A 27,233-nucleotide genomic window follows, 5' to 3' on the forward strand; every position below is an offset into this window, starting at 1 on the left:
CCATGGCCTTCGAAATGCCAACTGGGCATGAAGAAAATGAACAGAGTTTCTAACTGCGTATTTTTGTAGAATTTAATAAACAACTTTTAAAACGTTACTGCTTATGTTTCAATTTCTAGTGTCTGTGTTTCTGCCCCTCTGAGTCACTGATCTTCTTTTTGTTCCTGTTCCTATTTTTCACGTTGTGTGTTTCATAGTAGCGCACACCGACTTTTCTGGATCGTTGCTGCCGTGCTTCTCGCCTCCGCTGTAAAAAATGGCGCACACACACAAAGAGGGAAAAAAACCAATCAAACACTGGAAGTCATAAAACAGGCCCCTTTGTTTCTCTGTGTTCTATTCCCACGCTGCTCCCACAACTACTGGAAGCAGCGCCAACGAGGGAGAGTTCACCTCACAGACCCAAGTCTGCACTTCCATCGTAACCTGTGACCACTCCAAGTTACAGATTGTCATTTGGTCCAACCCTCATCCAACGCTTGAATCTTGTCTCCTGAGCTCCTGACAAGCGGTCCTCTGGTCTAAGGCTGATCACTCTGATAACAAGCTCTCCACCTCCGAAGAGGGCCCCCTCCAGCTCTGGAGGGCCCAGTTACAGAGCTGCACTTCACAGAAGGCGGTGATCTGTCTGCCTACACAGCTCTGCTCACATGTCATTTCCCTGAGGCCACATAAACCCAGCGGACTCTTCCAAACAGTAGTCCACGTGCTTGAGGATAGTGATCAGGAATTCCTAAAACAAGACAGAAACTCAAGGACCTTCAGGCAGCAGCTCACTCCTTGGTCCTGTTTCACTGACCTCAACTAGGTCACTTAAGACTGGGGTTTCTTGATTTCAACTCTAGACCGTTAGTTTCTGAAAGAGTGAGTCTTAAGAAATGGACTTCCCCTCTCTACACCTGTGTGATGTTTCAGACCAAAGCACATACTTCCTTAGATGTAAGCGTCCTGCGAGTTTTGTTTGACTGCTCCTCTTCCCTCTGTGCCTTCCTCTTCTTTCCCTTTTTGGTAGGTGCTGGAAACGAAACACAAGCACACACAGAGGAAAGAAACAGGAATTTGTTATTCAAAATGTGTCTGAATCCTAAGGTGGGAATGAGCTTGATGTGCTGGAGGAGGAAGGCAGAGGCCGGTGGGAAGGGAGTGTGGTGAGCAGAGCAGAGTAAAGCAGGACGAGGCTGGAGGCTGCCAGACCTGGGGGCGCTGAGTGGCCTTGGCGGGGTTTGCGTTTGTCTTGAAAACACACTCAATATAGGAGCTAGTAGTCCAACCACATAAAGAATAAATACATGAACCATCCTCCCCCCAGAAAAAAATTTGTCTTTGGACCCACCCTTAGATTACAATGTTAATAATGTACTTTTTTTTGGAAGAATTTTCCCAAATCACCCATTTAACCCCAAGACATGTGCAGAATAAAAAGAAGAAAAGCAAATTTGTGTGATAAACAGTAAGTGGAACCAGGGTTACCTGCCAGATATAATAAATATCTGTGTGGACGACAGTACAAGAGATACTTTGGAGATTAAACTTAGATTCCCCAACGTTCTAAAGATGCAAATCACATCTACATGATTTTAATCATTTAACTGTACCTGTATCTTCTACATCTTCTTCAACTGTTCTTCTCTGTTCTTCGGATTTTGCAAAAACCACTTTACTCAGTCCCTTGGATATCCTGAAAGGGGAAAAGTAGAGTAATGAAGCCGTCCAACATTCCCCCCGCTGCCCACACAGGCGCTGACGCAGGGACCATGACAAGCTTGCAGATTAACGAAAACCCGCTCCCCTTCACGTGGTTAACACCATTGGTAGAAGCAACATTGTTTTGGCGGCTCCTGGGCATTTGTAAAAGACAGAACTATCAATACTAAGCTTCTCATACTTCAGGCAGTTGAATTTGAAAAACGTACAGATCACTTCTAAAAAACGGCAATACCCTCCCCTGCCCTACAAAAACACTGCTCCAATCCTCATGGCAAGTTTCTGGGAAAGGAACGAGCAAACTGCAATTCGTGAGAAGATGAGGACGCTACCTGACTGCTGAAAACTTCTTAGCTTTGGCTTTGTTTAAAAACCTCTGGTACTTAGCAATCTTTTCATCCAGGGCTTGAATAACGGCCTTGGTGTTGTTTCCCGCGTGTTCTTCCTGGGACTCTGCGTAAGACTCTTCCTCTTCGTCTCCTTGGTGTTCCTCTTCTTCCTCCTCCTCCTCCCTCTCCGCAGAAAGGCTCTCCAGCTCTTCATCAATATCGGACATCTCCAGAGGAACGAGGTCATCCCCAGAAAACTGAGGCAGGACGTTGATTTTGCCAAAGTTCTGCCGGACCCGCGCCAGAATCTGCTGCATTTCTGAATCGGCGCCACCGTGACCGGGCTCCTCTTTTTCCTTCTCAATGATGGATTCCGACTCCTCACCTACAGTTTCTGTGACTTCCTCTGCTGGGTTGTTCTGGGTTGTTTCTGTGGCAACTTCCAAAGATGAGGAGGATGGAAGCTAGTCAGGCCGAAAAGGGGTGGGGTGGGGAGAGAAATGGAATCAGAAAATGAAAACTGAGTTTCTTTTTTTCTTTTTTAAATTTTATTTTATATTGGAGTATAGTTGATTAACAATGTTGTGTTAGTTTCAGGTGTACAGCACAGTGATTCAGTTATACATACATATGTATCTATTCTTTTTCAGTTCTTCCCTCATTTAGGTTATTACAGAATATTGAGCAGAGTTCCCTGCTGAATTTCTGAACTTACACACTCTGCTCTCAAATGAGGCAGTCCTCTTCTCAGGACTAAGGGCAAGTATCGAAAACATGCACATCTGAGTCGTACTGTTAATCTAGTTTAAGTCAACGTGCATGAAACCCTGAACCCAGCATGGAAGGATCGCAGGAACACAGCTACGGTCCCAAAGGATGCGCCAACCCTAAGAGTATTTAGCCATCAAAACCAGTCAACTCTACACTGTAGACAGGGGAGGTTCCCTACACTGTTCCTGGGGACTGCAAGGAATGGGGGTTGCTGAGAGAGCACATCCCAAATGAGCACACACCTTGGGACTTCCCTGGCCGTCCAGTGGTTAAGACTCCGTGCTCCCAATGCAGCGGGCACGGGTTCAATCCCTGGTCATAGAACTAAGATCCCACACACAGCACGGCCAAAAAAAAAAAGTGTAATTCCAAATGAGCACACACCGTAACAGAAGCATGAAGGCCCAGCTGAATGCTGAGGGCGAACGCAGCGCTAGTTTAGAAAGTGTGAGGGCAGAGGAGAGGCGCTGAGGAGGCACCTCGAAGGAAGGAAGGGTGTGAGGACAGAGGAGGGAACCTCCTCGGAGTTCAGAACGGGCCCTGAGGCGGCCAACACTCAAAGGCCAGGCCTGTTTTGGGGAAGGGGCGGAGGGAGCGTGGGCTGGCGGCTGACGCCATTGTGCACTCACAGCTGAGGCGCGCGGAACTCAAGGGATTTTCCAAAGGCAAAGGGGGCTGCGCGAAGCACTAACTGCATTGGGAATCCATGAAATTCAGGAAACTATACAAAACTCGTATGTACGTTTCCGCATATCTTTCTGGTAAGGTGGTTTTTAGCCTTTGGATTCTCAAGGGGGTTGCTGCCACCACCAAAAAGAGGAAAGGAGGAGAGTCACGGAGAGGGGGCAGGGGACGACGGACACCGACTATCTCAACTTAACGACCAGACGTGGAGGAAGAGTTAGAGCAAGGCCGCCGTTCCCGCACAGGGCCACACGGACGCAGGGGCGGCCTCCTTGGGTCAGAGGCCTCGGCCACGTGGCCCGCCTGCGACGTCCTCCCAGAGCCACGACACACCAGGCTCACTCCGCCTCGGGTGCGCTGCTCCCCACGCCTGCAACACTCGCCTCTCGTGACACCTGCGGAGCTCCTGCCTCCCATCACTAGGGCCCCCCTAAAAGGCCACTTCCTCAGAGGCCGTCCCTGACCACCCCACGTACGAGGCACTGCTCTGTCTCCCACAAACCCCTAACACTGCTTTAGCCTCCCTCACAGCAATCAGTACGTTACATCCGTATCTGTTTACTACGTGTCTCCCTGTAGGACAATAAAAGTGCGCATTTGGTCCTTGACCCCCAGTTCCTGGCACAAGAACTCCTAAAACTCTTGGAATCTCCCGGGTTAAGACAGGGGTGTCTTGCTTTTGTTGTTCGTAATAAGCCCCTCTCCCCCAAAGTTATGCTAATGAGATGACTGTGGTGGGACCTAGCTTCAGACTGGGGGCTGGTCACCGGAGAGCCCAAGCACTTGCTGAGAGGGCTGGAGGTTGAGTTCAATCACCAGTGGCTGATGATCTAGTCAAACGTGCCTACGTAATGAAGGCTGAACTTACACACCTTGCATACAAACCCTTAAGGACGGATGGGCTCTGGGGAGCTTCTGGGTTGGTGAACACAATGATGTGCTGGGAGGGTGGCCTGCCTGGAGAGGGCATGGAAACTCCACACCACCATCTACCCCATACTTTGCCCTATGCACCTCTTCCATTTGGCTGTTCCTGACTTGTATCTTTTGTAATAAACCGGTAGTCATAAGCAAACCACTTTCCTGAGTTCCGTGAGTCCTTTCAGCAAATTATCAAACCTGGGAACCTCTGAATTTGTCGCCAGCTGGGTAGAAGTGTGGGTAGCCTGAGAACCCCATCTGCAGCTGGCATCTGAAGTTGGGGTAGTCTTGTGGGATTCAGCCCTTAACCTGTGGGGTCTGCACTAACTCTGGAAGCTACTGGACACCCAGTTGGTGTCAGAGGCTTGCATAATGGGTATGGAAAAATGAAAGCTATTTGGTATCAGAAAACACCAAATACTCCTCCACTGGCACATGTATGTGTGCGTGTGCACGTGTGTGTGTGTGTACGTGCAGAAGGGCAGGGCCTCGTCCCGCAGTACTGGTTGTTTGGTGGTTTTAGTGGAGAGAAGGGAAAAGGTTGAGTAACATCAGTTTCAGATATGTTGATTTTGAAATGTTGGAGAAAATATTCAACTGGAAATTTATAGCTGACAATGGAAACTCTGGGAATGGAGCCCAGTGAGAGAAAACCAGAGAAATATGGACCCAAAAGACTAGCATGGAAGCAGAACTTAAAGCCACTTCTTCAAGATACTTGGCTGAGCTCTGAAAAAGACCCTAGAAATAGAAAGGCAAAGTGCCAAAGTTGGAGCCCTGAGCAGTCCACTGCCGGGGGGAGGGACATGGAACAGTAGGGAAGCTTTTCAATCTAGCCCAGAGGCCCCAAACCTAAGACTTTCCCTGAGCATCCACTGTACCACTCTCCTTTCCCACCTGACCACGAGCTTCTTGAGGGCAAGGACCATGTTAATTATTCCTATGCTCCCAGTTCCTGGCACATGGTTGGGCGTAATGTCTATGAAAGAAAAGAATCTTGGAAATGCCTGTTCTTCAAGCAGAAGAAAAGACACAAAAACCACAAGAGCACTCACATTGAATAAGCCCTCCTTTTTCAAGGCCCTGAAAGCTGGCATTTATACTCAGGCTTCTATCATACCTCTACTTCCTGGTCACCCCCCCACCAGGTCACAGCAGTGGCACCCTGGGATGGGAGACACTGCAGCTGAAAGTTCTACCCTAAAGGAAGAAGACGGTGGTCCAAAGACACACCACACCCAGGTCACTAACCATGCTTCCTGAGAGAGGGGTCCACCCTTTTCTTACCTGGGGGGCTACAGGGGGCTCTGCGTTGGGCGGCTTGACAAAGAAAGGAATCCGGCCCCTCTGCCAGTCATTGAGGACCATCTTCCCCACAGTCCGCAGGTCAGGCTCTCCACCCTGAAGTGTCGCAGGAAGAGGCCCAATTAAATTCAAACAACACAACCACCTCCTGGTTTGGAAGCACGGCGGCGGTCCCAGTTGGCACCATCTACCTGCCCAGTTTCGCACTTCATACTGCTCACACATGCATTTCAAAAAGGTCCACACCACACACGCACACACCTGCAGCACGTCCCAGTCTGAATTCTCACAAATCCTGGCTTACCTTCAGTAACTTCCCCGTCCGGAAAGCTAGCTTCTCAAGAAAGTCCTCAGCGTGCTCCCAAGAATCAATTTTGTACGTCTTGCTGATATATTCTGGCTTTGCTCGTTCAAGTACAGCACCAATGTGGTCTTCAGGAGTCTTAATTTTTTCAACTTGAACCTAAATGTTCATAGGAAAGCTCTTGCTTACAAACTTGATTATGGAAGGAGTGAAGTTCCCAGTGTTCTCTGTAACCATATCTGAAAACAGATTTCAATGCCTCAAAGCAAGCGGGGCCTGGCAGGAGCTTGTCCTGGAGGTGGCGAGATGCAGTTGGCTGAAAGGAGTGCCATGGAAAGCCGACCACAGCCGCGGAGCCCAGAACTCTAACCCCGGCTCACCACAAACTGACGGTGTGACTTCCGCCAGTAGTTTAAACTGGAACCCTTCGTGCTACTGACTTGCAGAAATGGTTAAAAGTCCACCCATCCCAGGACACAAAGGGAAGGGGATAGTTTAAGAAAGAAGGGGAGGAACCGCACAGGATGTATAGCCAGAAGCACTGGTTAAGGTTAAGTGGAACCATTTAAAGCTCTCGGTCGTCTTCAGAAACAAGTGAGGAAATGACCGAGTTCCAAAATGACTCAACCCATAAACCCATGACGATGAATTATCACTAAACATAAACAGGCCATGCTTCCCTCTGGAGCCCGTGCGTAAACGACAAACTCTTTTGTGGGATGACATTGACCAGATATGCCCACGGTTCCACTAACTCCTCAAACAGGCTTCAGTGGAATGGAGACACTGCCCTGTTCAGTGTCATGCTCCTCAAGTTTGGTCAGACAGGCTGACCCCAAACTGTCTGCTGAATGAGTAAGAAGCAAAGGTATCCAGAGTTCCCCACAGAGCGCTGGCCCCAAAAGGCAAACAAAGAGCCTCTCGGGACCAAAATACTCACCACTCCTTTCAGCACAATGTCCGTCTCTGAGTCCTCAGACGGGTAAACCACACCGGGACAGTCGATAAGGAATATCCGGCGCATCAAGGTAATATACTGCCAGACCTAAAAGGCAGAGACTTCCCCAGGTCAGTCCCTGAAAGCGATTTCACAAACCCCTGATGCTCAAGAAACTAGAGAGGGGGGTAGGGGTCAGAGAGGAGCAACCTGCTGGGTAATGAAGCTCCTAAGCCCCTCCTCTCTTTGGGCCGCGCATGAGGCACTTCCACGAGGCATAAACTATCGTTTCCAACAGCTAAGGGTCTAAAAATAATGCAGAGGCAGGATCTCCACCTAGTATTGTGCAATAATGTCCAGTAAAGCTTTTTCTGATTTTTAAAAGTACTCCTGGAAGATTAATACTGCTTGGCCCCTGTTCCTTTCAGCAGAACCATGGTGCTTCCTAAATACCCTGTGTTCCAGGGTAGGACCCCCAACCAACAGAATCTACCCTAAAATTGAGTTTTCTTTCTTAACCCAGGCACCAAATATTCTTGGGTTAGTTTTGTTTATCAAGGCAGAAGGTTGGAGTGACAATTTAAAACAGACTCAAATGGCGCATACCAAACCATGCCAAAGCCAGGCAGTGGCACACAAAGCACTCTTAGCCTTATCGAAAAGGGCAGAAACAGCTCCAGGACATTGCCAACTATTATATGGAGGCTAAACTCCCAATGGTGATCTTCATCCAAGAGAAGCAGATAGACATCTCCATGTCCTGAATTATCACCCTCCATGGAAGTAAAATAAGTCAAAGTAAATAAGACCCCCTCGAGCCAGACATACCTTTGTTTCACCTGCAATGGGGGCCACATTGCAAACTTTCTTGGAGCGCAGTGTGTTTATGACAGAGCTCTTGCCAACATTTGGATAGCCAATGAACCCCACGCTGATCTGTTTCTTGTCAGTGTGCAACTGTTCAAAAAAAAAGAATACACACCACATACACGCAGAGTGAACATCCCATGGGACAAACAGGTTGTGTTACTTTGCTACCACAAAGAATACAGTACAAAACTATTGCTACGACTTGATTTAAAACCCAGACACACCCCACCAGCACAGTCTGCGTGGGCTGCACACACATACTCATTAATAAATCAGAGGGGAGTCAGCTAGCTCCTCGGTCACTCATGTGCAATTATTCTTGAATGTTTTAAGGTTAAAAGTATGTAGGTTGAGAAACAAAGGAAGAAATAGCTTGTTAGTCATCAGTTTAGAAGAACACCATCCACTGATAAAATGTCTTCAGGGAAGAGAACCTCAGCAGATGCAGCAACCGGCAATCCCAAGACCCATCCCTCCTCTTCTCTGCACAACATATTTTGCATTTTCACTGCTAAAACTAAACAACAAAAGAAAAGAAAGGCAGCTTCAAAAGCTAGATCACTGGGTGAAAGTCTCAAAGAGGCAGAGCTCAGGAAGAGTCTACAAACGGATGGGGACTTCTGACTAGAGACGGTGGACTGCACACCCCTGCCCACCTCACTCCCTCCACGAACTCCACCGGGACCACAGCCGTGGGAATTAACACACACACACACCCATAGAGCCAAACATATAAAACCAAAGCATGCGCTGGAGATGAGACAGAACAAACTAATGTGTGATGTTAACAGAAGACCAGCAGTTAAAAAGCAGTATCTAACTTGGCCCACTACAAAATATGAAAGCTACATGGCTACAAAGGTAGAAAAACTAAAAATGCAGCAAATATACTGCCAATGAATCACAAAAGACCTTGGGAATCAGCAGTACAAATAAGGGTGGGACTGAAATCCAGAAGACTGACCAGTGGACCGTCTGTAGAAATAGTCACACCTCTCCTTCCCCTCCCTCGCCTGGCATGGGTGCCCAACTTCTCTACCCCAGAGCCTTAGGAGAGATAATGACTCTTTTGAAACCCTGCATGTCTGAAAATATCCTTAATTTTCAGACCTGAAAGGGATCCTAGATTTAGAGATAACAGTAATTGAAAGCAAGTGTTCCCAGAGTGATTAGTTGAAAGTCTAAATATTGAATAGTACAACCCCAGGCTCCTACTCCCACTGAGTTCCCAGAACCCTGGCAGCCAGGTCTATATACGCCCAAGCTGGAGACAGGAAGACTCCTTTCTAGGGAAACTCACAGTCTCAGGAGTAAAGACCTACAGACGGGACTTCCCTGGTGGTCCAGTGGTTGGGACACCATGCTTCCACTGCAGGGTACACGGGCTCGATCCCTGGTTGGGGAACTAAGATCCCACATGCCGTGCAGTGCGGCCAAAACAAAAAACAAACAAAAAACCCACCCTACAGACACTGACATCTAGAGTGTCCCCCAACAAAATACTGGGTTTCTGCCCAGTCACCTACAGTGAAATCTCTCATTCAACAAGCCCACCCCCTGCATAAAGTCTATTTAGCCTTTTTTTGGTGGCTCACTCTTAAATGAGTGGAGAACCAAGAATAACCAGACATCTGAAGTGTGACTCTAGTAGAAAAGACAGAAAAACAGCAACTTGGAGGAAACAGTGTCAATGTAGGAAAATGTAGAGGAAAATTTCCAAATACCACTATCATTGTTCTCAGAGACAGAGAAGCCAGTGCATCCGTGAAACAAGAACAGGCTATAAAAGGGAGCAGGGCAATTCATAAACAAGAGCTTTCAGAAATTACAAATTAAAAGTGAGAGGCAAAATAAATCTTGCGATAGAACAGCTAAATGATCAAGTCAAGGAAACTTCCCAGAAAATAGGGTAAAATGTCATAAATGTACTGAAACAAAGAAAAGATAAGAAAATTCAAGAATTGGGACTTCCCTGGCGGTCCACTGGTTAGGACTCTGCACTTCCACTGCAGGGGGCACGGGTTCCATCCCTGGTAAGGAAACTAAGATCCCACAAGCCGCGAGGCGAGGCCAGAAAAAAAAGAATGAAAATTCAAGAATTAAACCAGGAGATAAAACCAAATTCCTGAACAAGAACAGAGATGAATGGGGGGCATGGCGTGGGGTGGTTTCCAAAAAACAGTATAGGACAAATAACAGACTAAAAGTCCCATCCATGCCTAGCTCACTGAACAATAAAAGACCCACCTTAAAGCACATCGTTGGGACATTGTAAAACAGGAATTTTTTTCAAAAAAGATCTCAACCACAAAGGATTAGGAGTCAGAACGGTCTCAGATTTCTCAATGGCAACATCGGAAGCCAGAAAACAATGCAATGTGGTGTCTTCAACATTCTAAGAAGAAATGGTGTGAGGGTAGTATGAAGAAATTTACAGAATGCAAGGTCTCAAAAAATGCTCCTTCTAAGCACTCCTTTTCAGAAGGCTTTTGGAAAACATGTTCCATCAAAAGGAAGGAGTAGGACTTCCTTGGTGGTGCAGTGGTTAAGAATCCGCCTGCCAATGCAGGGACACAAGTTTGAGCCCTGGTCGGGGAAGATCCCACATGCCGCGAAGCAACTAAGCCCGTGTGCCACAACTACTGAGCCTGTGCTCTAGAGCCCGAGAGCTACAACTACTGAGCCCGCGTGCCACAACTACTGAAGCCATGGGCCTAGAGCCCATGCTCCACAACAAGAGAAGCCACCACAAGGAGAAGCCCGCGCACCGCAACGAAGAGTAGCCCCAGCTCGCCACAACTAGAGAAAGCACAGCAACGAAGACCCAACACAGCCAAAAATAAATAAATACATAAATTAAAAAAAACAAACACAAAAACAAAAAAGGAAGGAGTAAACCAAGAAAGAAAAGGGATCCAGTGAACAAGGACAACACAGGGAACAGCCACGGGAATCCCGCATTCGGATGACGGGGAAAGGAAATCCCAGGAAGACCCAGCAGCAGCCCGGGGAGCAGCCGGTCCACCTGCAAGGGAGGCGCCAGACACTCTGAAAGTTCCCACGCTACCAGAGGATTTGGTGATATGTCAGTGACAAATAAAACGGAGCTAATTAACACCAGATAAAACAGAAGGTCCTATTAGAAAGGAATTACAATCATAGCACCGAGGATCAGCAAGGACTGACACTTCAGTCACAATAACCTAAACACTAAATGAGTAATAGTTTAGCCAAATGTCGTACAAGGACAGAGGGAGTGGAGAGGGAGGACAGGGGGTAGGAAATCTAACCCTCATTTTCCATAGTAGGAACTTAACAAATACGTAAAACTGAGGGGGGTGTGACATGAAGAAATAGATTCATAAGCATATATAAAAAATATGGAAAAAATACCAGAAGTAACAGCTACGAGTTGGACGAGCTCCTTCTGGGAAGTGGGGAAGGGTGGGACAGAGGACAGGTGTCCTTTGTTAGAAGCCAGGTAAGATTAAATGAACACACAAATACAAAGTTGCAGGTACAGAACATGAAGCTTCGAGAACGTGTGCTTTCAGGGCCTCCCTGAGGAACCAGCACCTGACCAGGGATCTGAGGCTGGAGTTCGGCAGGGTGCCTCCCAGGCAGAGGGAAGAGAAATGCACAGCCCGGGAGCCCAGAGTGGGGACACAGTGTGGGGAGGGGGCCCGTCGTCATCACCGAGCAGAGGGTGGACCATCCGGTGCCAGGGACACGGCAGAAAGGGAAGCGACGTTTGCCAGGGAAGGGGGTACAGGCTGAGCTAGAGAGTATTTCAGAATCCCTTGTAATCCTGAGGCTCTGTGAGTGTTCACATCTCCAGAACACACTGTCCTCACTACCGAGAAGATGTGGAAGGTGAGGCTGGTAACTCTGACACACCCTGGGAAGAGAAATTCTCACACAAACCCACAGCTGTCCAACTGCAGGGGGGACAGGTCAGGTCGCAATACCTTTCCAAACTGCCGCAGAAGCTGAATAAATGCTCCTTTGCCAAAGGGGTTAGTAAGACTTGCGTGGAAAGCAAGTGTCGGGTAATCTTGGGAGAGGATGGCAACCCATCGTTTCTAAAGGGAGAAAAGAAAAGAAGCTGGTAAACTGTGAGCTGTTTATTTACAACATAGGAAGAACCAGAGCTTGAATAACAGGATGGTACTTCAAATACACAGTTGTCTAAGGAAAATGTTAGCTGTAATTCTTTGAAATATTTTTTTCAAGTATGACAGTTGACGCTTTGTCTTTTTTTTTTTTTTTTAATTTATTTATTTTTGGCTGCATTGGGTCTTTGTTGCTGCGCAGGGGCTTTCTCTAGTTGTGGTGAGCGGGGGCTACTCTTCGTTGCAGTGCGCAGGCTTCTCATCACGGTGGCTTCTCTTGTCACAGAGCACAGGCTCTAGGCCCATGGGCTTCAGTAGTTGTGGCATGCAGGCTTAGTAGTTGTGGAACACGGGCGTAGCTGCTCCGCGGCACGTGGGATCTTCCCAGACCAGGGCTCGAACCTGTGTTCCCTACATCGGCAGGCAGATTCTTGACCACTGCGCCACCAGGGAAGCCTGTCTTTTGTCTTATAAACACAAAACAATATTCCAAAAATGCTTTCATTGCTACTAAATGCAACTAATGTTAACATAATGTGAAACAGACCTGGGGCCTCGGCAGCCGCCCCTTCTGAAGGGCGCACACCGTTCATCCTATGGGCACTGCAGCTGTCCCACTGTCAACCACCAAGGGTCAAAGGTAACTGCCCAGGACTTCCCTGGTGGTGCAGTGGGTAAGAATCCGCCTGCCAATGCAGGGGACATGGGTTTGAGCCCTGGTCCGGGAAGATCCCACATGCCGCGGAGCCACTAAGCCCATGCGCCACAACTACTGAGCCTGCGAGCCACAACTACTGAGCCCACATGCCACAACTACTGAAGCCCGTGCGCCTAGAGCCCATGCTCTGCGACAAGAGAAGCCACCGTGGTGAGAAGCATGCGCACCACAATGAAGAGCAGCCCCCGCTAGCTGCAACTAGAGAAAGCCTGCGCACAGCAACGAAGACCCAACGCAGCCAGAAATAAATGAATAAATTAAAAAAATTTTAAAAAAAGGTAACTGCCCATCATCAATGAAGCCCATTTTAGTTTTGTTTTCGATGAGAACACTTGAATGACTACACCCTCAATAGTGCAACACCTTAACTGCTGCCCCAAATCCTAGAGACCACGACACTGACTTATTCATGGGTAACTCAGAGCCTGCACAAGCCGTGTGGCCTTGGTCATCTGTTTTGCGTTAACAACTGTACTTACCGTTGCCCAGGTTGGAACAAGGTCACATTTGTTAAGAACAAAAATGAGGTGTTTCCAGGGTTTCTCCTTTTTCAAGTAAGTCTCAATGTGAGGGGAACGGGTACCCATTGGATCTCTAGCATCAAGAACTTGAACTACAACATCTGATGAATCTATCACCTGCAAATTCAAAGAGGCAAAAGTGACTTGCTACAGGAGTACAAGGGCAAAATGAAAGAGAGAAGACATTTAAGGGAACCTGGGAAAAATAAAGCAACAACAGAGATAACCTCTCAACAGTCTTATGAGGAGAGCAGGTGGTAGCTGATCTCAAAGCCCAGGGATCAGTACTCGAAAAATTGTTTTCATCCTGTGGGTATCTGAAACTTGTTGAATTCCAAATAGAACTAGCTTGGATGAAACCGGTCTATTTCACGACTGCTATGCATTAGTGAGTAGAACCATTTACTTCTTCTTTTTTAAAAAAATATTTTATTTATTTATTTGGTTGCACTGGGTCTTAGCTGCGGCTCAAGGGCTCCTTAGCTGCAGCAGCCTCCTTAGTTGTGGCATGCGAACTCTTAGCTGCTGCATGCATGTGGGATCTAGTTTCCTGACCAGGGATCGAACCCAGGCCCCCTGCACTGGGAGTGCAGAGTCCTATCCACTGCACCACCAGGGTAGTCCCTCATTTACTTCTTAGACCTCTAAGTTTCCATGCTATAGGTTTTGAGTATTTTACAAAAAAACTAAACAATTTTGTTTGCTTTCATGGTACTAGTTTCCTATCATGTTACTATTTGATTATGTGACTATGCTTGAAAGTCTTCGTTACTGAGAATATTACTTGAGTGTGGACCTAAAACTCAGCCGGCTGAAGAGAACTAGACTAGGACTCAGGAGACACAAAGCCTCTTGCACTAACTACCTGGGTAAGCTGGGGAAGGTATTCAAGCTTTCTAGACTTGAATTCGCATCTGTAAAAAGAGAGGGCTGGACTAAGTAACGCAAAAATTCTCATGCAGGGCTTCCCTGGTGGTGCAGTGGCTGAGAATCTGCCTGCCAATGCAGGGGACACGGGTTCGAGCCCTGGTTTGGGAAGATCCCACATGCCACGGAGCAACTAGACCTGTGACCCACAACTACTGAGCCTGCGCGTCTGGAGCCTGTGCTCCGCAACAAGAGAGGCCGCGATAGTGAGAGGCCCACGCACTGCGATGAAGAGTGGCCCCCGCTTGCAGCAACTGGAGAAAGCCCTCGCACAGAAACGAAGACCCAACACAGCCAAAAATAATAAATAAATAAATAAAAATTAAAAAAAATAAATTCTCATGCAGCTCTAACCATGTATAATAAACCTCAACAGGAATATCATTTTAGCAGGTAATCCAAAGAAATATTAACAGAGAATATGTGAATCTATGCAATGTGGTTGTTACTATTATATGAGTAATAAAAAAATGCAGTTATCTAGAACAATGGTAGTATGTGCACGGCCATATCCATCTTGGAGGTGGAATTTGTATTGACAGAGCTTCAATAGATCCAAGTCAGTTTTCTCATATAAGATCATGAAAGCCAAAGGAACCATTCAGTGAGACAGAATTTAAAGTCTTACCTTGTAGAGTTCACCCCATATTCTTTTAGACTGTCCCTTTTTATATATCTCTTCTTGGGCTTCATTTCTAAATAAGAAAAGACCCAAAGTGAGCAAATGAAGCACTATAAAGATTACAAGGATGTTTCAGGGAAAAAAACATGTGCCAAGGGAAAGCGGTATCAAAACTAGTATCAACATCACTAATTATTAGAGAAATGCAAATCAAAACTACAATGAGGTATCACCTCACTCCGGTCAGAATGGCCATCATCAAAAACTCTATAAACAATAAATGCTGGAGAGGGTGTGGAGAAAAGAGAAGCCTCCTACACCGTTGGTGGGAATGTAGATTGGTACAGCCACTATGGAGAACAGTATGGAGGTCCCTTAAAAAACTAAAAATAGAGCTACCATATGACCCAGCAATCCCACTCCTAGGCATATATCCAGAGAAAACCATAATTCGAAAGGAAGCACGCACCCCAATGTTCATTGCAGCACTATTTACAATAGCCAGGATGTGGAAGCAACCTAAACGTTCATTGACAGAGGAATTGATAAAGAAGATGTGGTACACATATAGAATGGAATATCACTCAGCCATAAAAAGGAATGAAATAATGCCATTTGCAGAGACGTGGATGGACCTAGAGATTGCCATACAGACTGAAGTAAGTCAGAAAGAGAAAGACAAATATCGTATAATATCGTTTATATGTGGAATCTAGAAAAATGGTACAGACGAACTTATTTGCAAAGCAGAAATAGAGTCACAGATGTAGAAAACAAACCTATGGTTACCAACAGGGGAAGGGGGGGTAGGATGAATTGGGAGATTGCGATTGACATATATACACTACTATGTATAAAATAGATAACTAATGAGAACCTACTGTACAGCACAGGGAACTCTACTCAACGCTCTGTGGTGACCTAAATGGGATGGAAATCTAAAAGAGTAGATATATGTATATGTATAACTGATTCACTTTGTTGTACAGCAGAAACTAATACAACATTGTAAAGCAACTATTCTCCAATAAAAATTAAAACAAAACAAAAAAAACCAACTAGCTGTAGACGGACCAAAATTAGGCTTAATTTAAAAAATGACTATATCCAAATGCCCATCGACAGATGAATAAAAATAAATGTCGCGTATACATAATGGAATACTGTTCAGCAATACAAACAAATAAAGTACTGATACACGATACAACATGGATGACCTTGAAGACATTATGCTAATGAAATAAGCCAGATACAAAAGGACAAATACCGTACAAGTGCACTTACATGAAATACTATTTAAGAGAGAAGTCAAACTCATAAGAGACAGAGAACAGAATGGTGGTTGCCAGGGGCTGAGGAGAGGGGGGAATGGGGAATCAGTGCTGGATGGGTACAGAGTTTCAGTTTGGAATGATGTGAAAAAATTCTAGAGGTGGATAGTGGTAATGGTTGCATAGCCATGTGAATGTACTTAATGCCACTAAACTGGATGCTTAAAAATGATTAAAATGGGACTTCCCTGGTGGCACAGTGGTTAACAATCCGCCTGCCAATGCAGGGGACACGGGTTCCAGTCCTGGTCCAGGAAGATCCCACATGCCACAGAGCAACTAAGCCTGTGAGCCACAATGACTGAGCCTGTGCTCTAGAGCCTGCAAGCCACAACTACTGAGCCCGTGTGCCACAACTACTGAAGCCCACACACCTGCAACAAGAGAAGCCACTGCAATGAGAAGCTCAAGCACCGCAATGAAGAGTAGCCCCTGGTCGCCACAACTAAAGAAAGCCTGCGCGCAGCAACGAAGACCCAATACAGCCAAAAATAAATAAATAATTTTTAAAAAAGATTAAAATGGTAAATTTTGTTATGTATATTTTACCACAATAAATTTAATTAAAAAAACAAAAGCAACTATAATTAGGCAGTCTGTCACAGAGAATTATGAAAAGGAATCTGAACCATAATCCACAGTCCACAGCTCCCACAAAGAGTGAAACTTTCCTGATAAGGTTGAGAATCTGCTTATTTATTAGCCTCAAAGACATTTACCCAATGTCCCTGGAACAAAAATAGTTTTGTTTCTCCCCCACTGCCGACTGCACCCTTTGGAGGTGGAAAAAATTCAAATCAGCAGACGCATACAAAGTCCAAATAGTTCTAAGAATAAATGAACTCGCTGCCTCTTTTTGCTTGGCCTCGAGCGGCTTGACTTGACCTCTAGGAGGCCCAGGGCTAGCGATGGACTGAGGACAGCACCAAGGTAGTGGCACTGCAGGCAGGGGACAGCACCTCTCTGCTAGGGCACCTCAGGAACACATGAGGGAGAACCAGGAGAACTAAACTGGTAAACCCTTTCTGGAGGGTAATAAGGCAGCCGCCTATCAAAAAACTGCATATTCTTTGACGTCATTTCCCCTAAGAATTTATCCTTGGGGAACAATTAAGGATGAGAAAGAATTAGTCACATTGATGTTTTACCCTAGAGTTGTTTACCATAGGGGAAAACTCTGAACAGCATAAATGTCTAACCATGGGACTGGCCACAACAAAAACCTACTCTGACATGAAACATTATATTGCTGTTGACTAAGAACTGACATGGAAATATATTCTTAATAATTTAGAAAAATGTATTAAAATAAAAGCAAGTTAAAATACAGTCTTAAAGCACTATACTTATAAATAAAAACATCCAGAATAATGTATATATATACATATATATCCTTAACTGACCCTTGACCTTTTGGGTATGAACCCCTATGAAAGTATGATGAAAGTTATGGATCCTTCTTCTCCTCCCCTTCTCTAAAAACCACAAAACTCACTTCTTTTATGCATGTACATAAATTTTCCATATTATCTTCAGAGGGTCACAGAAACCTCAAAGGATATCAATGAACTCCCCCCAACCCCAGTGGTCCAGAGTAAACCCTGATATTCACCAAAACATTAACAATGCTTAACATAAGTAGTGGAATTATGAGTGCTTATTTTCTTTTTGTTGTATTTCCAATTTAACTATATTTTAAAAATTTGTCTATGATAGAATATACTATTATTATTATGAAGAAAGTGTTATTTATTTCTATTTGGGGGGGAATTAAGAGACCAATAGTAAACAAGCCACCTTAAATTATCTTCAGTCTGGCCCCAACCAGTTTCACTAATTTTTCTAGTCTAAGGGAAGATCTCCATCTATGAGATAAATCACCGAGCTTCTGGCAGGTAAATAACTGTAAAGAAGATGTCTATTGCAGAAGAGCAAATGAGGAGATGTGCATGAACTTTAAAACTGTACCTCACACCAGTGTCTTCAGCTACCAAGTCACGATCCTTCCCCTGGTCATAGCTCTCAGTGGACATTTCTGCATTTTCTATAAGTGACTGCATATCACCTGCAAATAAATTTGGTCGCTTCCTCTGTGCTTTAGGGCCAAATGTAGTTTCAAAGCTTTCAGTATCAAGGATGTGCACCTTTGAGTTCTAAAGAGAAAGGAGAATTATAGGTAACACTAAGCAAAGCACTGAGAAAAAGCAAAAAGTTCAAAACCTATCTGGGAAAGGCTTTCTGCTTTCATTTTTGCAAAGCTCAACCCATACCAAAATCTACAACACGGATGCAGCCTGACTTCAAAACAGAAATCCTTTTTTAAATAGCAAACGCACTTGTTCCCCTCTTCTGAAAGCTCTGTAAGCTTTCCTGGAGAAATACAAAATACAAATAGTCAAAGCAAATATGAATAGTTGTGTGTAAGACTTGCCAAAAACTCTGCTTTATTTCATTTATCATAAACTTTAGTCAAATGTAATTACGGCTACAACGCTGAAAATTAACTTTTTTCTGACCTTTGTTTTTTTTTTTAGCTTTCAAACAAGTGCATAAAATTCGCCAAATTCACAGATTTTTGTCAAGGACGATCATGCTCAAATTTGTGTGTTTTTTTTTTAAACCAACTGTAAATGCCAACTTTTTCTTGGAAGTTAATTTCTTTCATGGCTAAAAGGAATTGCTTGTTTTGTAAGATGTATTTTAGTTTCAGATAACATTTTCCCTAATTTAGGTAACGTTTTTATTAAATGCACATGCGAAGTCTTCAGATGAAAAACATCTAGCAGAAGTCCAAAATAAGGGTTTAGATGTGATAAAAGGAACCTGATCCTAACTAGAACTTGATGTGCCTGTAAAGGAGTTACGGGCAGAGGAATTTTTGAAGCAGGATCAAAGTCAAACTCTGAGTTAGGATCTATCACGTAACAGTATGTTAACAGCCGGCAGAGAATAATATCCTCAAAAAAAAACAAACACCCTCTGCCCCCCAGTACAGGCTCCTCTGTAAGCACCAGCTACGAAACGCGGAAGAGAGAACAACCCAGTGGCTTCTGAACTTGACAGACACCTCTCCAACTCCTAAAGATCCTTAAGCTATTATTATAGAGTCTCTAACCCATCTCTCAGTTTAGTTTTACTCACTACGCTCCAACAAGGGAACATCCCCGAACAGAACAGTCGCGTTTTACATTAGAACTAGGTTCTAATGTCACTGGGAAAATTGTGATCAAAATTATCCTTGAAAATCTCTCAACCTATAACGTACACTATACCTGGATCTGTGTCTATAAACCTGTACCTTAGTAAGTACAAGGTAGTAGTATGTCTATACACTAAAATACAGAGACAATATAAGTTAAAGTATTTCCACTGTAGTACTGCTACAGAAACATAGTAATTGTAAGGCACATACAGGTGAATGTGCAAAAGTTAAAAGCGTATCTGATTTGACTCCACCGTGCAGCAAATCTCAGAATCAGATTTCATAACGAGTAGTAGATATTGCACTAAAAATAAAACAGGTAAAGTTTCTTCAAGGACAGAGCAGAAAACTCATCAGTTACTCTGAGTACCCGTCTGCACCAAAATACAAACTGCTGCAGCTGTGGGCCCTTCATTCTATGTATCAGACATTTAAGCACTGAATTTTAGAAGCACTGAACAACTGCCATGGGCAACAAAGCAATAAATCCATAATAGAACTTCTCTGTTCTTCTCATAAACAGGATTCAATAGTTTGTTAAAAGATGGCTTTAGGGAGGACAGAGAGAACAAAGGAAATGAGCAACTTGTCTGTGGTTCATGAATTACACTCACGTGTTTCCCTGAAAGAAAACAGTCACTCCACTAATAGGTGCCATTCTTCTAGTCTGTCATAAAACAAAGCATAATTGACAAAACCTGAGGCAATAACCAGGACTTGGGTTTTACTTTGTTCGGCAAGTAAACACTTTTCTTTGAACTGTTTAATCCATGTATGCATGTCAGTGTTTTCTTCCCCTCCTCATGCTGGAACTGAAGCTCTGTGCTGTACTTATGTACATTTTTGGGAATTACTATTCAAAGCAAGTAAAAATGTGCAGGCAGGCATTAGGCCATTTCTTTGGTTCCGTGTGAAACTAATTCCACTCAAGCCAGATTCAGTCTTTACTGCACTTCTAACTTGAATGATTAACAACCAATCTGACTGGCACCCTTTCCTTCAGCTGAAAAGACTCTCTAAGGAACTCCCAGAAGCTGAAAGTCTCCCTCCCACCAACCCAATCCTAATTCTATGCTTCCCCAAAGTCTGATGGAACTACCACTTAAACAAGTTTGCTTACCAAAAACATTTAAAAGCAGTACTGATAATAGCCATGATCTATTTAGGTCTAAGTAAGTGGTGGCCTAAGTGCTCGCCATGTGCCAAGAGCCTTAATGGATGTTTCATCTGCATCCAGTCCCCCGAGGAGGGGGTCACCTTGACTTACCAGTCGGGGAAGTGAAAGCTCGCAGAGAACCCTAACTAAGGCTGCAGGTAAGGGACAGAGCAAAGATTAAAATTCAGGCCTGACTCCCAAGCCTGTGCTTTGGTCCACTATTGCCACTGAACTTCTCCGACAGAATTCGGTTCATGCTAAAGGTGAGACCCCTGACAAAGGTGAAAGGAGAAGTCTCAGAAAGCTTATCAGTACTGCTTCAGGCACTATTCTCTATGGAAAAACAAGAGGAAAGTACGGTAGAGAGGGATCTGCGTGGTTTGCCGGGGACATCCTCCATCTTACATGAGGCCGGATTCGATCATGGAGAAGAGACATGGGTAACTTGCTTTGCTTCATGACAACTTTGTACGGATCCTTCAAGACTATGTCCATGTCCTCTTGAAATTTTTGTAGCGATGACTGCTTAATCACACGTGTATTTCCTGTTTTACAAAAGAATGTTGCTGTTTAATAAATAGCTCCTTACAACTTCCGCCTCCATCTTCCCAGGGACACGGTGAAAGGTAAGATTTTATTTATTTTTATTTTTTTTAACATCTTTATTGGAGTATTGGAGCTTTACAATGGTGTGTTAGTTTCTGCTTTATAACAAAGTGAATCAGTTATACATATACATATGTTCCCGTATCTCTTCCCTCTTGCGTCTCCCTCCCTCCCACCCCTCTAGGTGGTCACAAAACACTGAGATGATCTCCCTGTGCTATAAAGGTAAGATTTTAAATTGCCCTCACTCACCCAAACACCTGACACATCCATCCCACGTAGCCATTTTCAAACTTAAAAGAAGGAAAAAACCAGAAACCAAAAAACAAAGAAACTGCCTCTCCTGCACTCATACACTAAGAATTAATCCACCAACCCAGACACACAAAGGGTTTCAATAGTTTTCCAAGTCCAATTTCCTGACTGGATGAAACTGAAAAATAAACATCACTGAATGGAACTGAGATTTGACAAATGTCCTACTTCCTGCTAGATCTGGCAAAGAAATTTGGAGCCAATCACAGCTGATCAGTTACCATACTCAGAGAATCCCAAAGCACAGCACCTAAGAGTCATAGCTTTGGTTTTTAGGGTTATAAGGGTTTGAAGGCACTATTAATCAACAAAGCCCTCCAAGGGAACAAAATGAAACTATATAACACTGCTTGGAGAACACCTTGGAAGTGAGAGATTGTATTCACTGAGCAGCGCATTGCAGCACAAATGCCAAACTCAAGGTGAAGACGACCACGCTGGCGGAGATGGTGACGATGACAGCGGTTAAAGCTTCTATTGTACTACTTGCCGGACACTATTCTAGGCACTTTACATAAGAGTATTTATGCATTTAATTACCACAACAGTCCTACGAAATAGGTGCTGTTTTTATCTTCATTTTACAGACGAAGAAACTGATGAGCAAACTTAAGAACCTGACCATGGTCCCAGAAATGGCAGAACTAGGCCTCAAACCCAGGAGGTCTGGACCTAGTGTCACCGGACCTTGCCACCATGCTAAAGGCCTCTTGACGGAGTTCTCTCGGACACTTTTCTGTGCTGCAGTTTCCTAGGGGGTACCAATCCCACCAAGAGACGTATGAGATGTGCAAAGGTAGCTGCCATCTGCCCCCCAGAACAGAGGCCAAACAGCAGGCAAAGAATGCGGTCTGACCATCTGATGTACCCACACAGCTGGCAGTGGCTGAGGGAAAGGCTGAAAGCCCCGACAGAGATGAAGGTGGAGCTTCCAAAGGAAGAAATCCTGCTTCCCCAAGGCCTCTGCAGATACGCTATTCATTCCTGGGAAGGACCAACGAGAGGTCCTTTCATTGTCACTCAGTCCAAACACAACCCCACTAAGAAAAAGTGTTTCAGAGGAACTTTAGGCTAAAGGCACAAACACACCTGCAAGGCACCTCTCAAAGTCACCTCTCCAGGTGACTGGAAGTTAGGAGAGGAGCGTTCTAATGAATGCTAGTCAGTAAGGATGATCTCATCTGTCTAACAGGTTCACTCACGGTGAACAATGATGGGCTCTTTTCAAAAAGAAGTCATTTACGGAAGCCACCGCCACGTCTTTCCCCTGCACTTTTCCCATGGTGGGGACTTCTTATCTCATCCCTTTCTCATACTGTCCTTGGCAGTTCCCCTCACCCCAGATACCTGCCTTTTATTTTTTTATTTTTTTAAATTTATTTATTTATTTTTGGCTGCATTGGGTCTTTGTTGCTGCACGCGGGCTTTCTCTAGTTGCAGCGAGCGGGGGCTACTCTTCACTACAGTGTGCCAGCTTCTCATTGCGGTGGCTTCTCTTGTTGCGGAGCACAGGCTCTAAGGCGCGCGGGCTTCAGTAGTTGTGGCATGAGGGCTTCAGTAGTTATGGCGCACGAGCTTAGTTGCTCCGCGGCATGTGGGGTCTTCCCGGACCAGGAATCGAACCCGTGTCCCTTGCACTGGCAAGCGGATTCTTAGCCACTGTGCCACCAGGGAAGCCCCCAGATACCTGCCTTTTAGATACCTGAACATTCTACCCTTTTCCATACAGCGCACATTTTCTAGGGTAAAAGTAGCAGAGGACAACACTCACCAAACCACTTAATGTTCGGCTCCACTCTCGCCACTGTGCCAGAAGCCACCGTTGACTGATACTGCAGAGGCTTAATCACTTTACCACGGCTGTTCCTGAATTGAGGAAATAACAGATTTGGGTTGAACAACAGAAGAAAGGCTACAGCAAAGCTGGGTTTACAGAATACGCTTTCCATCAAAAGGACCTCTTTTTTTTTTTCTCCTTTCAGTTTTAAGTGATCATGAAATACAGATTTTGGTAAACAAAAAGTACTTCTACATTCAAAACAGATTGCCCCAAAGCCACTTAACCTTTTGCAACAGAGCACGTAATGATTTTTGCTCAATGAATAACAACTAATGACCATGTTTAAAAATCTGTTTACTGTTTGTTTGCTTTAAAAAAGAAAACCGCATACTTGAGTCTTTTTTGGATAATTATTTGAAGGCTGGTTTAAATGAATTTTAAGTAGAGGGTGATTTATGCTGGAACTCGAAATTCTAAAACAAACTGCAGAGTAGGTGACTAAGGCAGATTAAGTTCATTGACATTTGTGTTTTAGACACATCTTTTAGAACGGCTGAAGAATCCAATTACCAAACAAATTGAATAAGACCAAACAAATTGAATAAGACAAAATAAGACCAGGTCGCAAAATGCCACACTCAGCAAGCCCCTGTGGTAGAGGCTGCCTCAGCAGAACTGAGTTCTGATGAGTTTCCAAGTGCCACAATGTTGTGATCTAAAGTTTGTCATTAAAAAAACAAGTTTTCTGGCCGCTTTCATGACACCATCCTACGTGCTTTGTTAAAGAAAAGCAGATTTCTATCTGACAGATATGTACCTTGAGATTTAACATGCCATTTGTGGAGGCCGAGGCTGTGAGGAACAAGGCTGTTGTAGAGTACAGTGACACAATCACTATTTCAACCCCTACTACGCATGCCTTTAAACCAAAATTCAGTTTATCATATAAAACGGTATTTGAAAATACACTACTCCTATCTGGGGAAAGTGGGGGTGGGAATATCAAAGGCTTAACAGGTGTCAGCTACAAGTCAAGGGCAGGAAGGGAAGAGGAGAGGACACCAGCGCCCACGCTCACCTGCGCTCCTTCTGCCTGTACATATTCAGGCGTCGGATTGTGGCCCGGTCCCTCATGTTTTGGCCTCCTGCGCCCTGAACTCGATCTAGGAAACACAGTAGTGGAATGCACACTGTTTGATAGCCAACAAGTCTAAGTATAGCCATTGCTTCAAACACACCAACTAGTTCACTCAAAGCAGGCAAGCTGCCACCTCACCGCAATATCTCCACTTTCTCCACGTGTTGCTCCAACAAAATCATTCCTGGAAGCTACATGGTATGACAAAGTTGACCTAATCTGGAACCCTCCGTAGGACTGTGTTTGAAAATGATAGTAGGTAATATATCTGAGCACTAATTATGGCACTGTGCTATCCACATTACAGGCATCATCTCATGTAATCCATACAACAATCCTACCAAGAGGGACGCATTATTCCCATTCTGCAGGTTAAGACACTGAGGCACAGTGGGCAAGCATCTTGTACAAAGATTTTTTGTACAAGAGCCAGAATTTGAACAAAAGCATCAGATCACCATCGGTGCTCTTAACCACTAAGACACCTACCTCTGGGTCTCAGTTTAACAAATACTGAGTGCCTGCTACAGGCAAAGCATCACGAAGACTACGATTCTGGCACATAAGTGTCCCTAATGTACCAGTTTCTTAATTTCCTAAGGTTTGATCTTAGTTTTATCAACAGCAAAATAGGTAGTAATTCTTGCCTTACATCTCAGAGAGAAAGAGAAGGACAAATTAGCATAGTAATACCGGCTTAGCTTCTCATTTGGGGATGCCTTTAAGTCATCTGTCTTGAAGTCATGCAATAGAAAACAGGCAGAAATCACAGGACTGGTGGCTCTACTGCTCACTACGTGTGTCAGCTGTGACAAACCACTTCCCCTATTTTGGCTCAGTCTCTTCACCTATAACATCATGATCTCTAAGGGCCTCTTCAGGTCTAACACTGTCAGATCCCAGTCTACACAAACTGAATAATTTATCAGCGGTCCAGGTAAAACATTCAACATTAATTAAAATCAAAAACTTTAGGCCATATTTTAATATGTTTTATTAACTAAACCCAAATGGAAGGGACTCCCCCAAAGGCTATCTTGTTCATTCTGTGGTGGAACCTCAACAAAACTCATACACATCTTCAAAAACATCTTTTGTTTTTGAAGTATGAAAGTTTTTTTTTTTTTTTTTTTTTAATTTTATAGCTACTTTATTTATTTATTTATTTATTTTTGGCTGTGTTGGGTCTTCGGTTCGTGCGAGGGCTTTCTCTGGTTACGGCAAGTGGGGGCCACTCTTCATCGCGGTGCGGGGACCGCTCTTCATCGCGGTGCGCGGGCCTTTCACTATCGCGGCCCCTCCCGTCGCGGGGCACAGGCTCCAGACGCGCAGGCTCAGTAGCTGTGGCTCACGGGCCCAGCTGCTCCGTGGCATGTGGGATCTTCCCAGACCAGGGCTCGAACCCGTGTCCCCTGCATTAGCAGGCAGATTCTCAACCACTGCGCCACCAGGGAAGCCCTGAAAGTTTTTTTTTTGTAAGTATGAAACGATCATACTTATCTGTAGCATATTCTATGCACTTTACCGGATGGGATGACTCCAAGAGCCAAATCTACTAGCCCTTTCCCATTTAAATGGTCAAAGCTAAGGTGGTAGGCAAGTGTGGCCAAGTGTAAAGGGCCAGCTGGGTCAGCCTACATCACTTTTAGTCTGACTTTATCTAATTTATAGTACTTCTAGTAATTCCTTGAGCTGGAGAGCTTGACTCATAGTAATTCCTTGAGCTGGAGAGCTGGACTCATACAAGACTGAACTATTTTGGGGAGGGGCTTCAACACCTGACACACACAGGGACCCAAGAAGAGGTCAAATTTAAGTGTCCCTTCCAACTCAGAGCTTCCCAGTCTCTGCACCTCACAGTTGGAGATGCCCCAAGGCTGCCAGGCCTGAGTGTTCACTTTCCCAGCTTTAGACCTGGTGCCTGGCATCTAGTCTTGACAGGCGACCAAGACTAAGCCCTCCTCAGGGCCTATGAACAAGTAATCATCTTCTCCCTTCTCATCCCCAAAGGCCACTCTGCTTGAGGTCACTCCAAGCAAGGCCACCCGGTGTCTCTCCCTCCAAGCTTCCTCCAAGCCCCACCCTCCGCGAGCCCCGCCGCCCGTACCGGGATTTGTGCTGGCTTTAGAGGGGTTGATGGTGCTCCGTCCTTTGTACTTGGGTTTCACCATCTTGCCGACGGGACGGGGACCGGAGCGTTGGGTCCGGCCTGCGTGGGGTAAAAGATCTCGTAACTTCCCAAGCCGGGCTGAAACAACCCGCCCGAACCACACTGGACCGCGTGCACGAGACTACGTCACTTCCGCTCGCATCCCTTCCTTCCCCTGCTCGACTTCCTGCGAACGCGAGGCGCGCGCCGCCGCACTCCAGGCTCCGCCGCACTCCAGGCTCCGCCCCCGCCCCGGCCTCTTAGACGTCGCCCTGCGTCGAGCCCCGCCCCTCTCTCTCCCTAGCAACCACCAAGCTGCCCTCCGTAGCAACCGCCCAGTTACCCTGGACGCCCGGCCTAGAACTCCTAGTTGGGTCCACCCACAAATGTAGATGCCTCTTCCCAGGCCAATGACAGAAGATTAAGTTTAATTATCTTCTGAATTTGTCCTCTAAGCCCTTCCAAAAGTGGCCGACTACACAGCAGCCAAATACCAATGAGATCTTGTCACCCTTCTGAAAACTCCAACAGCGTATCCTCACTCTCAGCGTTAAAGGAGAGAGAGAGAGAGAGAGAGAGAGAGAGAGAGAGAGAGAGAGAGAGAGGCAGAGAAACTGAAACTCCTTGCTATCCCTACAGAATTTTCAATGATCTGGTCCCTGCCTATTTATTTGACCTCATTTGTACCTTCCACTCTCTGGTTATTCTGACATTTACACTGGATATTCCTTCTGCCTGAATCATCATTTCCCTAAACCTTGCATAGCTAGTTCCTTCTGGTCATTCAGTTCTCAGCTCAAATGTCATCTACAGGTAGGGCTGCAAAATTTA

General features: G+C 45.1%; 1 protein-coding gene across 1 annotated transcript; it reads right to left on the minus strand.

Moving 5' to 3' along the window:
* Window positions 1-54: 54 nt before the first annotated feature.
* Window positions 55-26,568, minus strand: GNL2 (G protein nucleolar 2). Its single transcript, XM_007182546.2, has 16 exons — window positions 26,361-26,568; window positions 24,194-24,278; window positions 23,107-23,201; window positions 20,820-20,959; window positions 18,025-18,209; window positions 14,732-14,798; window positions 13,135-13,293; window positions 11,794-11,907; window positions 7,784-7,912; window positions 6,959-7,063; window positions 6,019-6,177; window positions 5,697-5,810; window positions 2,037-2,497; window positions 1,596-1,678; window positions 930-1,015; window positions 55-247 (listed from the first exon to the last, which is right to left on the minus strand). Exons 1-16 carry the CDS (start codon window positions 26,422-26,424, stop codon window positions 116-118), a joined length of 2,178 nt encoding a protein of 725 aa, XP_007182608.3. The 5' UTR covers window positions 26,425-26,568; the 3' UTR covers window positions 55-115.
* Window positions 26,569-27,233: the final 665 nt, after the last annotated feature.

Source organism: Balaenoptera acutorostrata, chromosome 1 (assembly GCF_949987535.1).
Source record: "Balaenoptera acutorostrata chromosome 1, mBalAcu1.1, whole genome shotgun sequence".
In the NCBI taxonomy this organism is placed as follows: domain Eukaryota; kingdom Metazoa; phylum Chordata; class Mammalia; order Artiodactyla; family Balaenopteridae; genus Balaenoptera; species Balaenoptera acutorostrata.